This window comes from Thunnus albacares, chromosome 23, assembly GCF_914725855.1.
Source record: "Thunnus albacares chromosome 23, fThuAlb1.1, whole genome shotgun sequence".
NCBI classification, from domain to species: domain Eukaryota; kingdom Metazoa; phylum Chordata; class Actinopteri; order Scombriformes; family Scombridae; genus Thunnus; species Thunnus albacares.
Genome location: NC_058128.1, coordinates 16,756,122 through 16,773,179, shown reverse-complemented (window position 1 = coordinate 16,773,179; position 17,058 = coordinate 16,756,122). Strand labels below are relative to the sequence as shown.

Sequence of the window (17,058 nt, the reverse complement as noted above, 5' to 3'; positions counted from 1 at the left end):
AGTCCAGTTAAATTAGTTATATACATGTATATATACATATCTCAACTAGCCAACTATAGTCAAGTTTAACAATCAGTGTTTCAATGTGCTTTCCTGGTCTACATCAACGTTGGTTTCTGACCCAGCTCAAGAAAAAAAGAACCTCATAAGAAATATTCCTCTTGATTTCGTGACAAATTGTAATTATTGAAATAATATGAAGTTGCAACAATCATTTAATATACAAAGACCATCAATTATAATATAAATTATAAACAGGACCCCTTTCATGACTGATGTGGGCTGAGAGGAGCTCCATGCAATAACAGTCCATAATGAAAGAAAATGACAACTGAAGGCATTAATCCATAGAAGCATGCAATTATGCATTTCACAGGACTCTTTTGTACAATGATGAGTGTTGTCATGTGATTTTCCAATACAGTGTTCAAGTGCTACTGAGTTGACTTCAGTGGATGACACATCAGTATGGGCTTCACAGTTGAGTAGGGATCATTATGGCTTTGCGCTGTCATTAAAAAACAGCAATTTAGCTGCAGAGTGATACATTTTCAATATTATTTTTTTTGTCCTACTTATATTTTATTTATATTTTTACGCCGTTTCTGTGGTACAACTACATTTCTCAGATACAGCTCTCTGAAACTATAAGCCCCATGCTGTTTCAACTTGTGTTTCAATTAATAAATAACTAAGTAAGTAATATTGTCACTGTTCTGTGAAAACCATGTATCTGCAAAATATCAACTTTTCATGAGCTAAGAACAGTTAGCAGTTCTATTATCAGCTCTGTGACAGTGTATTTTTCAAGTAGTCCTATTGGGGTTTAAATTCTTTATTTAACATAAGAAGCTGTGGGACTTTCTCTGCCCTCATCGAAACATAATATAATTTGTGATACATGATTATCACTGGACAGTGTGACAAGTACTAATAAAGCTGTGAGTCTGAACCTACATAGATCCTCCCAAAATGTTGCAGTATGTGGATGCAAATAAATAGAAGGTAAAGATGTCCATTCGCAAAAATCACATTTTTAAATAAGTATAGGCAAACTGGTAATATTGTTTGGAAGCATACTCATCTGCTGGAGGAGGAAAATGTATCTATGCTCACCTTAAATCTGAAGATGTCATACAAGCATGATTTTGTGACATCAGAACTAGTCTGGAAGCCAATTGTGGTCCAATATGCAACTTACACAAGTGTGACGTGGAAACTTGAAGCACACACACACACACACACAGAGAATGGACAAATTATTATTCAAAGCAGTATTTTTATATATTATATTTGTCTGTATGTGCCCTTAAAGATCCTATCAGACATGTTTTAACACATATAAACATATTTGTAGAAGTGAATCGATGCCTGGTTATTAGTCTTAGTTACTACACTGAAGTCAAAATTGAAATCAATGCATTTCATAGTATGATACTAATAAACGTGTATTCTCCATCACAGTTGAGGCAGGGTATGAATGGGATTAATTAGATGCTTTCAGGGTTATTTACAATATAGCCCCTGTAGGCAGACAAACACTGGGGCTGGGATGGTAAAATAATTTCAGAGTAGAATGGGTAATGCAGACGCACAGTCTTCCAAACTGTTGTCTGGGTGTTCGCTCTCTCTGACCTGGCAGGCATCACAAACAAGCTACTTTGTGCACAATTTCTCTACTAAGATGCAGTGTTGGAGTGGATATACACATCCGTGGTTCTGCGGAAGTAACTATACACACTGCACACTGTAAAAAAGGGACTACAGGCATTTCCAGGTATATGCAAGTATTTGTTACAAGTATTTCTTATATCCTACATTACACCAATGGGAATATGTATGAACCATTTCAAACATGAAGCAGAAATCCATCTGAATCCCCCCTGACTCCATGCAGGAAACAAAGTCTTTTGATTCCAAGATAAACACAGAAAAGCAAAGGTCTTAACCCCAGCTTCTCTCGCTAAATCCTGGTTTGAACCGTTATGCTCACCCATACTTGACTTTTTCTCCTAGAGCTAACACAGCAATCTGGCTGGATCATCTTTCTGCACCGTCCTCTATGACTCTGTGTACAGAGGAATATCTGGAGCCAGAAATGAGACCTCAAAGTAACCAGGGGAATTTTTTTTTTCTTCTCTTCGTAAGAGACTGATTGTCAGGAAGGGGTATGGGGGTAGGGGTGTTTAATTACAGCAGATTGAATTCCGATAATCTGTTCCATATCCTTGAGGTTTTTCTGGCAGCGTTTAGAGTCATGCCTCTACACGTTTTAATTTGATTAAGACAGGACAATGTGGGGTTTCCTGAAGCTACGACTATAAGCAGGTACAGTCAGAAAGGAACCCTGCAGAGAATGACGACACAATTGGAGTCAGATAGGGGCAACTATTACGCAGTGAATAGATTGGTGCCTTGGGTGGGTTTTACCCCCATTTTTTTGCTTCAAAGCCTCATGCAGTTTTCTCTTTTCTATGAAAAAATTGGAGAGCACGCCTGTGTGTTTGCTTTTCTGCATGATTCTGTTTGTTTGTCTGTCAATGTGTCTGTCAACGCCTACAGAGGGAGAGGAGGGAGAGAGTACACAAGATGCATGCAGCTCTACAGCCCACAGTAAACCCTGAGGGTAAAAGATTCTCTCTCCATTTACAGCCCAAATAAATCTCCGAAATACCAATACTGCATCACACTGCACAAAATATTATTATATGCTTTGATGGATAACATTTACCTGCTAATTCAAATTTCATACTGTGAGTCTTTGTTTACAATATAAATCTAATTAAGTGCAGCCATCACAGTGCAAGGTGGATCAATACACAATATGGCCAGCACAGCTGCTTACCTCACAAGGATGCCTTCCCCTGCCAATATTTTCAACCTATAAAATAGCTCGGGTTTTCTCAGTGTGGCCAATAATCTGTCAAGGTTAGGGCAACGAGAGAAAACATTACCTCAGTGGGTGACACGCTGGCTACATAAGAACAAATAACTAAAGCAGAGTCATAGCTTTATGACAAGGTTTATCCATCATTTTTTTCCCTTTAAGGACAGTTTATAGAAGTTTCCCCCATGTTTATTTTGTTTTGTTTTTATTCTTTACTTTGTGATTGAGAGTGAATGCTAATTAAGGCCATACTTTTTCTTAGAGGCTGCTATAATCAAATTTTTATATCGATAATAGATCAAATGACTATGTGTAATGCGAAATGGGTCTTTTGTAGTGACAAACCCACAAAAAATGATCAACAACTCTGCAGGGTGTCACAGCGTAATAGTGTCTTTCAGTTTATTGTTTTGGCTTTATGACCCGTAGTTCTAGAGGCAACAGACGGTCAGCAAAAACCCACAGTACGCTACCTGCCCTACACTAAACAAAAAAAAGTTAGCTAGCTGGTGAACATAGTAGACCATTTAGCAGATAAAGAGCCAGATATTTCTGTAGGGACAGAGCTAAAGGGAGACTGAATATTGGACTTTCATTCACCAGGTGGACACAAAAATGACTACAGTTGAATACTTATGCTGCTCTATCTGTCTCCTGCATGTGTAAATAAGTAACTGTTTGCTAACAAGTTTGCTGCATAAACTTAAAAAAGTGAACATATGTTAGTGCTTTGTTCAAAGCTTGTTTCCACTGCCCCCAAGTAGCAAAAAAATCTATTATTTCAGGTTTAACTTCTTTATTCATGTTTTACATGCAATAATGAAATAGACATTTACCATGTCTTAACCATGAAATTGTAAGGTTGTCACTGCAATCTGAGTAGTTTTAAGATATTGAGATTCAAAGTTTTCACATCCAACAGTAGATAGAAAAACTAACATGCAGTAAAGTTCTCTTTTATTGGTCAAAATAACAGCCCATTTGAAGATATCAAAATACTATTACATTATTGAACAGGGCTTTCAAGAGAACCAACTCAGAAAATCAATTTATGGATAAAGACTTTTCTTTTTTGAAATTACGGGGACAGTAATGGATAAAACTGAAAATAAACCTATTCAGAATGTTAACAACTTGTCAAATAATAGTACCATGTGACTTTAAAAAAAAAAAAAAAAAAGTCAGATACTGTAGAACCTTATAATTCTAAGTTCACAATTTGTCCTCATCTGACCCTCTACAGCATCAACACCACATATGCTGAAAATGTCAATCATTATCTTATTTGTCAATCTAATTATCTTTCAAACATGAAATTAATCTACTATAATAAGGTGGTTTACTAACAAGAACATTTGAAACCAAGTCTGACACACTTGGCATCAGAACCTTAATTAGTGTATATCCAGCAGTAGTGCTGCCCTCACCTTTCGTTCCATTGAGCGCTTTGCCACTGTGTGGAGTTTGACATGTGAAGTCTCAGGTTAAGCTCCAGGGCTCCAGGTCTGAGCTCTGCCTTTACTCCCCCTGATCAACCTCTCTGTGGTAGATGGTTCATTGTCAGCTGGGTGTTCAAGCTCCATTTAACTCTAACTAAGTGCCTTTAGCCATTATCTCTGTTCATTAATGCTGCACTGTTACTACTGAGCAGCCCTGAGAGCATCTGACTGAGGTGACTGCACCATGTACAACAGTTAAGACCATGCAGGAGTTGTCAACTCCATTTTGATGGTTTCATTGTTATACAATTAAGGGCATAAACATAATCCTAATAGCGTATTATATTGAGGATATTTGCTAACATAAACCTTCATTAAAATGCAGACACCTGTAATCATCTTATGAGCAAATGTTTATTTCCTCTAAGTAGGACAGGGACAAATCTTTGAACAACAAAGTCCTCTATACCAGTGATTCCCAACCAGGGTTACTTGTACCCCAGAGAATACTTCTCTGTTGCCATTGAATATGTGGAAAGCTTGGCTAATTACCTTAACAAACTCAACTAACCCAAATAAAAAATAGAAATCATGATTTCATTGAAAAACATATATCCACACATGTGTGTTAAAAAGAAAAATAAACAGCCAAATGGATTACAAGTTGGTGTAATTACAAAAAAAACAACGGTTGACCATCAACCCAAGTCAGTTATAACACATAACAACATGTTGCCACTGATAGTGCATGAAAACTTCAAAATTCAAATAGTTAGCTCAAAATATAGGATAAACGATTGAAATAGATAGTTAAAAATAATGGGAAAATGGTTGAAATAAATTAAGTAATAGATTAAATAGTTAGCTAAATGTAATATGCTGAGAGTGATTAATAAACACTTTTGAAACAGTTAGCTAAAAGAAATGGATAAACAGTTGAAATAGTTAGCTAAAAGAAATGGTTTTATACTGTATAATTAGCTAAAAAAGGACACAGTTTATATAGTTGGCTAGAAGTAAAGGATAAACAGTCGAAACTGTTAGCTAAAAGTAATGGATAAATGGTTGTATGTCTGTTATATGATAATATATTGAAACAATTTCCACTTTTATATAGTATAATGGTGCTAAATTACATCCTGTTCCATTCATAAAATCATATTTAAGTGGTGTCAGTAAAGGGGTACTTAAGCTCATCTGATACGGCTATGGGGATACACCAGACAAAAAAGGTTTGAAACCACTGCTCTATGCCAGTCAGTACTGAAGAAAGAAATAACAGACTAAATGATGAATGACTGAAGAAAAAGACATAAAGAGTGTGAAATGCATCCTCCATCCTATGGCATCAGTAATCAAGGTCTGCTACTGTACACTGAGTGCCCCTCCGTATCCCCAGAAAGGAAGGGATGCAGGGTGACAGCTGGGGACCTGGCCAGCACACTGGACCACTAAATGAGAAAAATGACCAGCTTTCACCAGCTCTTTTAAAAACTCATTTACATCCTGTCAGATTCCATTATGGCCGGGGACCTGCACCGGAGCTGCAGGACAGGACTGAGCCTGAGTGCACCGACCGTGCCGGCCAAGCTCCTATCAGCCTGACCCGGCTCACCGGTCCAGTAGACAGCTGATTCTCCTGTGTCAAGGTTTTTTGGCTTCTCTCTTTCTTTATTCTCCCCCTCCATTTTCCACACTACCTTTGGTGTGCTCTTGGCAAAGAGCAGGTGATTATCAGAGTACCTGAAACCCCACTTTTACTCTTTTATACAATTACTGTACAGTATGTGCACCTAAAAGCATCAGCAGAGAGGATTAGGCCTACTAAATGCTGAGCCTTGAATAAATAATCTGCTAGGGGGTTAGCATTAAAAGAAAGCAGAGAGAGGAGGGAAGGAAAGTGAAAAGCATGTGGATTTAGCCTTTCAAAATAAAAATACACAGTATGACATGAATCAAGAACCTTGAAACTGCAGCTGAATCAAAATGACTGTGAGATCACACAACAGATTGTTTAGCACTGAAACAATAAGTTGATTAATTGATTAGTTGATCTCCAGAAAGTAACAATTTTTATAATTAGTTAATTGTTTAAGTATTTATTGTTATTAAGCCAAAATGTCAAATATTTGTTTGCTCAAGTTCTCAAATGTGAAGATTTGCTGCTTTTCTCTGATTTATATCATTGCAATTTGAAGACTTCATCTCTGGCTCTGGGATATCGTGACAGTCATTTTTCACAATTTTATAACATCTGATAGACTAAATGATTAAGTTAATAAAAAAAAATTCAGTAGATAACAATATCTATTGCAGCCCTAATATTGTTAACACCAAGTTTTACAAGGCTGTTAAATGAAAGTTTAAAATCTATTGTAATATATGTATTTTGTTTTCAAATCATGAGTCAAAAAACAATAATAAAGGAGTCATTTGCATCAAATATTGCACAGTATAATTTTTGAAAAATCTGTAAAATGACAGCCATAGTGTTGGGAGTATCACTTGGCTCTTCTGTATTCAAAATGTTTTATTATACTCATATTATTTGTACCAAATTTAAATTATTGTTTGTAATCAGACTGCTATAATCCCATTGTTTGAAAGAATGTTAATAATGTATGTTAAGATACTCAAATGAAGATACTCAAACGTCATCTGAAAAAACTTCACTTCTGTATCATGAGAGGACGCTGGCGTGTATGTCACCTCTTCTCAGTTCGAGGTGAAATTGCTTTTTGTGCAAAATTGTGCTTTTCACTGTAAGTAGGACTAGGTGTTGATTGTCTCCACCACCTCTTGTCTCAACATTTTTGAGTCCTGTATTACTAACAGTTTAATGGATGTACACCTGTGGATCTGTGTATTCACCTACTCCACCAATCAGCTGTAAGCTGTTAGCCACTGACAAGCTGTTAGCCTATCTCTGCTAGCTAGCGATCCACCAGCATACTGAACAAACTGTGGTATACTCATATACTTGTACGGCAAACTCGTATACCCCAACAGGACTTCTCTCTGCCACAATTTCAGGACTATCCCTGACCTCTCCCTAGACCCGTCATCCTGCTCTAGCTTCACTGCTGTGCTGCTGCTGTGGTCCAAGGTTGGGTGACCCCCTCCCCCCCTGGCAGCCTCGATAGCTAGCTGGTGCTCCTCTGTCGCTGAAATGATGCTCATAAAATACTCCACACTGGAACTCCTAAACATCTTCTGTCACCTCCCGCCTGGATTACTGCAATACACCCAGCAAAGCCCTGGACAGGCTCCAATATGTGCAAAACTCAGCTGCCAGGGTTCTCACCCACACCTAGCCCTGGCAGCACATAACCCCCAACCTCATCCACCATCACTGGCTCCCGGTCAAGTCCTACAAAATCCTCCTCCTCACTCACAAATCCCTCCATGTCCTTGCCCCCAAGTACCTATCAGACTTCCTCCACCCCTATACCCTGTCCCGGAATCTGCGGTCCTCAGATACAGGTTTGCTCTCCATCCCCCACACCAGTCTGCAGACTTTTCGGGACAGAGCCTTCAGTGTGGCAGCCCTCACCCCTGGCAGAGATCCACAATGCTGCATTTTTGGACACTTTTAAAAAACTCCTGAAAACTTACCTGTTCACCAAGGCCTATGACCTCTAGTTAATTCTGTCATCCCTGGCAATCATTGCAACTATTGTTTTCTGGTACTGTATTTTTGTTTTATCTGCCTAATTATGTATAAAGCGTCCTTGGGTCTCTTGAAAGGCATTATATAAAATTAAGTTATTATTATTATTATTATTATTATTATTATTATTATTATTATTATTATTATTATTATTATTATTACATCAGTCAGTTGTTGCTATTGCCCCAAATATTCCCTGATTTGCTTTCCCGATCATTGCACAAGCTCAGTAACATGCTGAACATTATCTTTGTAAAACTGATAATTGTTTGTCATGTGCGCAGTTTAACTATACATACAAAACAGAATGTCACAGTGACAGAAGTAAGTAATTCAAAAATACAGCTGTTCAAAGATCCTACAGTTGCAGTTTGGGTGCTGAGAGCTCTAACAGCAGTTGAACTCACAGGGGTCACAATCGGCGGTCAGGCACTAAAAGCCACTTGCGTGTCTCATTCAAACTCCGAGCATGTCTGCAACACTGTGATCTGACGCATACATCAAAGCCACAGAGTGTACCTCAGCACACACTAGGAGCTCCATCAATCCCCTCTGGCCTGTGGAAGCTGCCTTTTCCAACACAGTCGGCCATCAAGGGTGACATCCTTGAGGAGGCGATACAAACAGCGTCTAATGAATTTTTAACGACGAGCATTGCGAGTGGCAAAGAGAAGGAGAGCGGGAAACAGAGACGGCGAGAGAGACCCCTGCTGAATGCATTACAGTGATTTGTGGGCTCACCTTTGAGCGGGAGTAAGAGGCCTCCCATCGCAGATCATCGGGGTGTTAAGTGTGCTCAGTGGGGGAGCCTCTCAGCACCGCATCGTGGGCCAAATGATGTTTGAAATGTTTTAATCAAATCCTGTCTGTTCATTAGACTAACAATAGGCTTCATGGGGTGAGCACTCAGTGGTTCGGCTTCTTACTGCCCCCAGGGGAACCCTCCTGATAGAGTAAGTTCCCTAACCTCCCAGTGACAAATTTTACCATGAGGCCTCTCTTTACATTTAAATGGGCCTTTATCAGTGATGGCAGTTTGTCATGCAGTGTGATTTATATGGGAAAAAAACGTCTTGCGTTCCAGTCTCAATCAGTCTTCTTGAGCTGCACTTTCATCTATGGCAGATTATGTGTCAACCTAATGTCGCCTAGAATGTATATGTTGAATTGATCAAGTAGACATAAATGTAAGACAGCTTGATGCTATTAGCAGCAGACTACCTCCACAGGTAATCTCTGGTTTTCTGTCACAGAGGAGAGGCTTTGTCAAGTGTGACACTCAAGAATATTGTTTGCCTTATTGTTTAGGATTAAGTCCTTTGAGGGTCTCAAAGCCCTTTGACTTCTTTTGCTGTGCAAACACAATGTGCTTTGAGGAGGTTTAGATAACATTATAACAAGTAGATTTAAAGCTGCAACATGTAACCTTTGTTGTTTTAAGGGCCCATGAACAATGTTTGATATTTTGATATTTTATTCATGCTTATATTTAATGTTGATATTGAGATGCAACATTTTAGTCAATTAATCAGCAACTATTTTGATAGTCTAATAATCATTTAAATAATTTTTCAAGCAAAAATGCCAAAAATTCACACTAATGGCATTCCCATCAGTCTCAGCTGTGCTTTGTGTTTATTGCGAAATAGCAAATCTTAGTATACTAACATGCTAAACTAAGGTGGTGAACATGGTTAACATTTTACCTGCTTAACATCAGCATGTTAGCGTTTTCAATTTGAACATGCCAGCATTTTCTGTCACTGTGTTTTGAATGTTGCCTTGTCCATCATTATTGCAATATGCTGAAATGTTTTCTAACAGACAATATGGTGGACCATGGATGAAATGTAAAATCAACTCTCATGAGTGCCAATAAAGGTTATTTCAAGGAGAGAGAAAAATGAACAAACTGGATATAATTTGAACGGCAGTGATCACTTGCATGTACACCACTGCTTTTTTGCTTGGAGTGCCAAATTGGCCTTTTTGAGGATACCCAAATGTGTGCAAATCTGTGCCCAAATGGGACACTTCCATGCTTCACTTATGAATGTCACACCAGATGGGCACTCGTGCAGCCAAAATGCCCCTCTGTTTGGCCCAATTTATTGCCACTCTGGTGTGACCTTAGGGTAAAAACACACTCTTACCCTAACCCTGCGCATAGAAGAGGCTTTCCTTTTTCATTTTCAGCCCTGTCCCTTTCTGATTTAGGTGAGTAAGATTTTCAACTTGCTTGTTTCTTGATAGCTTCCTACGCAAATGTATCCCAAATAAATCCTCTATGAAATGTACTGGTGTTAATCAGCTTAAGTATGCAATTACAAAGCCCTACGTTTAGTGTTTTTCCTATAATAATGACCCTCCATAACACATTTGTGATGTAAATTTACCATGTAGCAAGAAATTAATTATTGTATTAAGAGTCAACTCATCTGGACAAATTGAAAAGAAATTAGGTAGTGTGGCATTCAAGGAAAAAAATTGTAGCTTTGTATTCACAATAACACACTCAACACTATATGTACTTCAGAAAAAAAAGGTTAATGATTGACTGTAAAATTGCTATAATCTGCACAGAAATAAATATAATTGTTCACAATTATATTTTAATTAATCTTTTTTTAAGGAACTGCTCAATTATATTTTCAAGGGTGGATGTCTGACTTTGTCCTGATACTGTAGGCCAATCCAGGATGTTCTTGATAGCAGACACAGTCTTTTACGTCTTCTTTCAGGAGCAAAATGCACCAGCCTTTAATCTGAAGTATGAAATGTCCCCACATTGCTAGACCACTAAATCTACTTTATTGTGTTATTTCAACCTGTCAGACCTATCGATCAGTGGATTAAGACAAAGATGATGTTTTAAAGCTTTGACTGAGGGTTTCATAGCTGTCCTGAAATCCAATACCAATAGGGGTTCATAGATCCTGGCCAGGATTTAGTGCTATAGGCAGGATTGATGACATGGAGCCAGGGCATAATAGTGGAGGTGCATAAGCCCCATCCTTCAACATAACTCAAGATAACGGTCTGCTTTTTATTTGGTTATTAGAGTCATTCAGTTGTCCGGTTATTTAAAACATCTAGCAAACCACAATGCTGTGTGTCTCTGTCATAGATAATGTGACAGGGTTTGCTTCTCTTGTGGGGAGGATAAATTTGTTCTAAAACTTCATCTAATACTTGGGTTGTATCACTGATTACAGCAAAACTGTACAAGCATAAGCTACCACATTATTCAAAGTCATATAATCAAATTTTTTTTCTTTTTTCTTTTATAGACAAGACAAACATTTTCCACTGGTAGAGCAACATTTTTTAATAGGCACCGGATTTATCCTCACTTTAAAGTTGGTAAATACTAGGGATGTGCAGAGAGCCTAGTGTTTGTATTTCTATCTATATTTGTTGAGGCAGCAAAATTATTTGTATTTGTATTCAAATAAAAGTGGAAAGAGGCTTAAAAATCCTGTTTTTTTTATTTTAGTTTTAATTTTAGAAAATTTAATTTTAGTTCAGCTTTATCTCTGGGGAACAACCCAAAGTCCAGGAGTGATGTCCAAATAAGGAAATATGCGTCATGTAGCAGATTGATGTGACTTCCCTCGTTGAGACCGGCTGATAGACGTAACAGGGCAATGGAGAAGAGAGACAGATAGCGATGTAATCGACCTGCACACTAGTATTTGACATTGTTTTTTTTTCTTCCCGAAAACAAATAATTTCTCAAATATTTGTATGAAACAAATATTTGTAAAAAACAAAAAAAAACAAAAAACACTATTTGTGCTTTGCCGAATAACATATTTCTATGTGGACACACCCCTAGTAGATACATGTACAGCTTGTAAATATTATACACAATATTTCATTTCAAGATGAATGTGACTTCTTTATTTGTTCTTTCAATCACAATCAATTGGCACTGTAAAATATACACTACTGTAAGACAGAAATGTAACGTTACTGTTGGCAAAAAGTACACTAGTTGACAATAGAAGAGGACATTGGGAAAACCGAAAAGTACAATAATAAAATAGAAACAATATATGCTGTAATCAATACTCCTTTTTGAGCACCTGTTGCAGTCACCATTGCTTGACAAATCTGCTGCCAATGAGACTGTGAGGCCTACACAATAATGTGGATAAATCTGCTTGGTATTAGGACAAAGCAGCCATCTCTGGCTCTGTTATCATTGATTTTGTGTTTTAGTAAGTGATCGGTGTATTAGAAGCAAAATGGAACTGAAAAAGAGGCAGTGAGCGTTTATTTTAACCCAAAACAGCACTGCTGACTTCAGTCACTGGCGCACACTGCAAGTGTAGATAGTATCTTCACTGAAACTGCTGGCTCCTTTTTATTTGAGCTATTTATTAGTGCTGCTTCACACATCTCTCACTGGAAAGGCTGTATGTTAGGATAAGGTGTAACAGCTAAGGCCAAAGAGTTTCTGCCACAGTGATCTAAAATGCGGGGACAAATCTAACATCAAACTATTTATCACTAAATGGATCCACAATGACAGTCTTTTCACATGTTAGAGCACATAAATATCACCTTTTGCCCAGAATCAGATTTTTACATATTCATATGTAATTGTATTTTGCTTAGCATTGTTCTGTGTTCTAAAGAATCTTAATTTCACTTACCTTTTCAAAATTGTAAATTAGTACAGTAAAAAGTTTGAACATCTTCCCATTCCCTCAAATGAGAAAGTGTGTCCAAACTTTTGATGAGTACTGTACATTTATGTATTATCTTACATTTACATGTGCTACATCTGCAAATGCAATTGTCTAAGAATTTGGAAATGAAAATGAAAAATGGCATTTGACATTTCATTTTCTAAGACTTAACCTGCTGTACAGTGGACAATATTCAAATGTTAAAACAAATTTGACAATTAAAACGCAATATAAACAATGTAACCTGATTTTCCATTGTGCAAGTGTTATTTAAGTCATCAACCCCGGGAGAAAAAGATCCGATGAACTGATCTGTGCAGCTCTGTGCATTAATTTACCGCTGGCTCTGATGTCTCTGTAGCATTTAGATATATGATATTTGGAAGATAAATGTTGATCTCACAGATGAAATCCAACAATTGTTTCTTTGTTGTAGTTTGTCTGAATATAAAGTGAAGCTGTTTACGGGACAGAACAGCAGCGCTGCCCCTGGGGCTCCACATGTACAGATGTCACCACATTTCAATAAATACAAATGTATTACGATGAACAGATCAGTCTATATTAAAATTTGTTTCATTTTATTAAGTGTCCTCAGAAGTTTGTACTCCTGAGTCGAACCTGCCAAGTCCTCGACATACCTACCTGACTGTAATGTGACAAAATAATATCAACTCAAAGCTCTACGTCTCACAAAAAATAATAACCTCATTGACAGAGAGATGCAGTAAATTATGTTATTCAGTTTGTGATGTAGCTATAATAAAAATCCAAACTGTTGTATAGCTTAATAAAATGAAATTTAGACTGATCTGTACATTTTGCTACATTGATATTTTTTGAAATGTGGTGGTATCTGTTCATATAAAGCCCCAGAGGCAGCGCTGTTGTTCTGTCATGTAAAAACATGAAGCTTCACTTTGCATTCAGACAAACTAATGTGGCAGCTACAATTGTTACATTTCATCTGTGAGACCAACATTTATCTTCCATAAGGAATTATATCATATATCAAAATGCTACAGAGACATTAGAGCCAGCGCTAAATCACCAAAGAGCTGCACAGATCAGTTCACTGGATCATGTTCTTCCCGGGATGACAACGGACGCTGACCAGCCGATCATCTCAGGAATCGGACTGCTAGCAGCTGAGATGAGCAGCTAGTCTCAGCTGGCCAGCGACTCTGAAGACGATTTACAAACAGACATTATTTGGATAAACTGACCACATATTTGGAATCTACAAGGTTACTTTCTCACCTGAAAAAATATTAAAACTTAATAAAGTGACATATTAACAGTCATATAGTGGTACAACTGAAGACCCACTTTGATGAGAGGACTGATAGATTGCATTTTCATTTTCATTTTAAAATCAAAAGAGCATGGTGACATGTAAATGTAAATGCAGTAGACTTGGGGCAAAGTGCATTTGAATATTGTACACTGTACAGCAGATTAACTCTTTGAGAATGAAATGTCAAATGCAATTGTTAGAAAATTGCATTTTCATTTTATTGTGACTTAAATATTGCTTACATACATCCATTACATGGAAAATCAGGTTACATTATTTATATTGCATTTTAATTTTCAAATTTGCATTAACATTTGAATATTGTCCACTGTACAGCGGGTAGGACTTTGAAAATTAAATGTCAAACAGCTTTTCCATTTTTATGGTCATAGAACGCCCATACGAGCATGTGAAAATGAAAATTCAAATTGAATTACTGCATTTTCATTTTCGTTTTCATTCAAATAATACATACATATACTATTGTGGAATTACATTTTCATTTTCAAGTTTACATTATTATTTTAATTAAGTCCCTTATGGGCTTCCATAATTTACTGGCTCATAGAGTTTTATATACTGTATATGTTAACTTTCATTGTGTTTACCTTGGATGAAGTTACCAGTCAGATTTTTTTACAAACTTTGTTTTTTTTTTTTTGAAGACTAATTTTTTTCTTGCCTTAACAGAAGACTGTATTACTGTATGTGTTTGACTAGGGACTGTTTAGCTAAGGTCAGTGTAGCATTATGCTAGTGAGACAGTTAGCTAAGTTATTACTGAAAACAACCTCAGTAATGCTAAGCATGTTAGCCATTTATGTCTATTGTCTGTTTATTCACATATAATTTACTTTATATATTTTAATTGAGCCATTTTATGTATTATAAAGCTGAATTCAGTTTTGTTCCATGTTCCAGAATCAAACTGATGTCACAGCAGAGAACATCTGAACTGTGTTTCTTTATCATTTCCAAGCCTGTATGTGTGTGTACAAAAATGAGAACTCTTGAAAAACCTGAATTTATCTGATTATCAGAGTTTTAGTCAGCCATGTCAGGAAGTGACCAGAAAAACTCAAGTGACAGCAATGTAAGTTTTTAGATTTGTTTGTGAAAGAAATCGCAAGTCTCATCTCAATAGCAAATCACACTGAACTGCTGGTTGACATATATTTGTAGCTTAGCTATAAGTTTAGTTTACATTTCAGTCACGTGTAATGTAGAGCCTGCTAACCTCTTGACACACACAGTAGGTGCAGAAATACATACGTAGAGATAAGCAGATTTATAGTCATACCACTAATTTTTTCCAGGCTTCTACATGACTGCAAAAGTCATCAATTTACTTAATTATACTTCTTTCAAAATGCGTGATGAGAAAATAGACAATGTATAATGAGATTTTAACAGGAATGCAACGAAAGCATAGAAGATGCATATCTCAATTTGAAATCACTTTTAATTTTCTATTTTTGCTTCAGCTTCAGTTTCTTAGTTTACAGTGTGGATACAATGTATACAGACGTAATATTTGCAGTGTATGTTTATTTATTGCATATGTTAAGCTCTTATTCAGTTCATTTAGATTAAAATGACAGACCGTCCAAACATTCTCTTTTTTCAGAATTGTCACAGCAGTGAGGAGAAGGATCCTCTTGCTGAAGTCGTAGCCGCTATGGCCGGACTTTCTGTAAGTGGAAGGAGGTGTCCACCTGTAGGTGGAACCAGCAAGAAGTATCACAAAAAATGCACAAAAGTCACTCTGTCCACACTCCCTTGGGCTGTCAGTGGGAAGTCCACTAATGCCAAGGTGAAGACTCTAAAAAGACGATGGGACAATGTCTTCTCAGAGGATAAAATTCGATCCACTTCTCCTTACATAAAAAGGAGTAAGATTAAAACAAAAGTGCTGGGGAAAACCAAAGGGGAAAGGACCAGAATGTACTTTGTTTACAACCGAGAAGAGCCTGAGCCCAACATCCCACAAGAGCAGGAAAATATTGAATGTAAAAAGACAGAGACGACAAAGGAGGCAGAGAACAAAGAGAAAGCAAAGCCTAGACGGGGCGGAGTAATACATAGGTGGGTTCTCTAACAGCAACACTCATTCTTAGGGTAACTTTATTATTATTTTACTTTATTTTGTCTTTATTGTGAGAATTATAGCTTAAATTTACATTCTGACTTTAACAGAAGTGAGAATAATTGCTGCCCTGTCTTGCCATCAAGTGCCTCTGAGCCACAGAGCCTCAGGGACCTGCAGATGGAGGACATCAAAGCAGTGGGCCAGACCTTCTGCCCAGGATCATATTCATACTGGATATGGGGGTTCATGCCACCGCTGCCAATTTGCATACTTTGGCCAAAATTGACTGCGGCCAAATAAATGAATAATAATTGATATTAATTATATTACTGCCACTGCTGTTTTCAGTGTCTTCAGTGTCAACATGACGGTTTATAGTTGCATGTATGATGAATTAATGACACTTTGGGTGTATAAACAGCCAAGATGGCTATACTGGTGTTGTTGGAGGACTTTTTCTATGTTCATTCATGGCTAAGGGACTGGAAATCAGAATTGTGGACATGCATAACATTTTATAATGAGATTTTTAAAAAGATACACAGACCTTTAGTCTTGAACCTACACAGATTTTATTCATCTGGTCCCAAAATGGCATTTTATGAATTTCTTTAAAGAGGCTATAATCAATATTTTTCATAACAATAATGTATCAAATAACAAGACAAGTGTCACTCATAGATATGAGCCTAGAATATTATCACCCGACTGCAGCTCCTCTCAGCTTTACGGAGCTTTATAGGTTGTTTCAACACACAACTTAACAGTTTTGATTCAATCTCACCACTCCCTGAAGTTGTTTTCATTCTGGACATTGTCCAGAGTTGCCCTTTCACACATGTAACACACAACAGGAGATTTTCCGCGTCAGACACGTTCTCACCTGCTGGAAATACTCTGTTTGGTTTAGGTGAAGGGTGGCGCCTGGGTAGAGCATGCAGGAGGCAGGACATGATGCAAAAAGTATGCTGCAGTTGTA

At 37.3% G+C, this 17,058-nt stretch overlaps 1 protein-coding gene across 1 annotated transcript; it reads left to right on the top strand.

The window, feature by feature from the left end:
- Nucleotides 1-14,946: 14,946 nt before the first annotated feature.
- On the top strand, nt 14,947-16,792 carry LOC122975087. Its single transcript, XM_044343287.1, has 3 exons — nt 14,947-15,083; nt 15,618-16,075; nt 16,187-16,792. The coding sequence occupies exons 1-3, from the start codon at nt 15,045-15,047 to the stop codon at nt 16,377-16,379; spliced, it is 690 nt and encodes a 229-aa protein (XP_044199222.1). The 5' UTR covers nt 14,947-15,044; the 3' UTR covers nt 16,380-16,792.
- Nucleotides 16,793-17,058: the final 266 nt, after the last annotated feature.

Coding starts and splice junctions, on each gene's coding strand:
- LOC122975087 (XM_044343287.1), top strand. CDS start 15,045: ATGTCAGGAAGTGACCAGAAAAACTCAAGTGACAGCAAT. Junction 15,084..15,617: donor AAAACTCAAGTGACAGCAAT/GTAAGTTTTTAG, acceptor CTCTTTTTTCAG/AATTGTCACAGCAGTGAGGA. Junction 16,076..16,186: donor CGGGGCGGAGTAATACATAG/GTGGGTTCTCTA, acceptor TGACTTTAACAG/AAGTGAGAATAATTGCTGCC.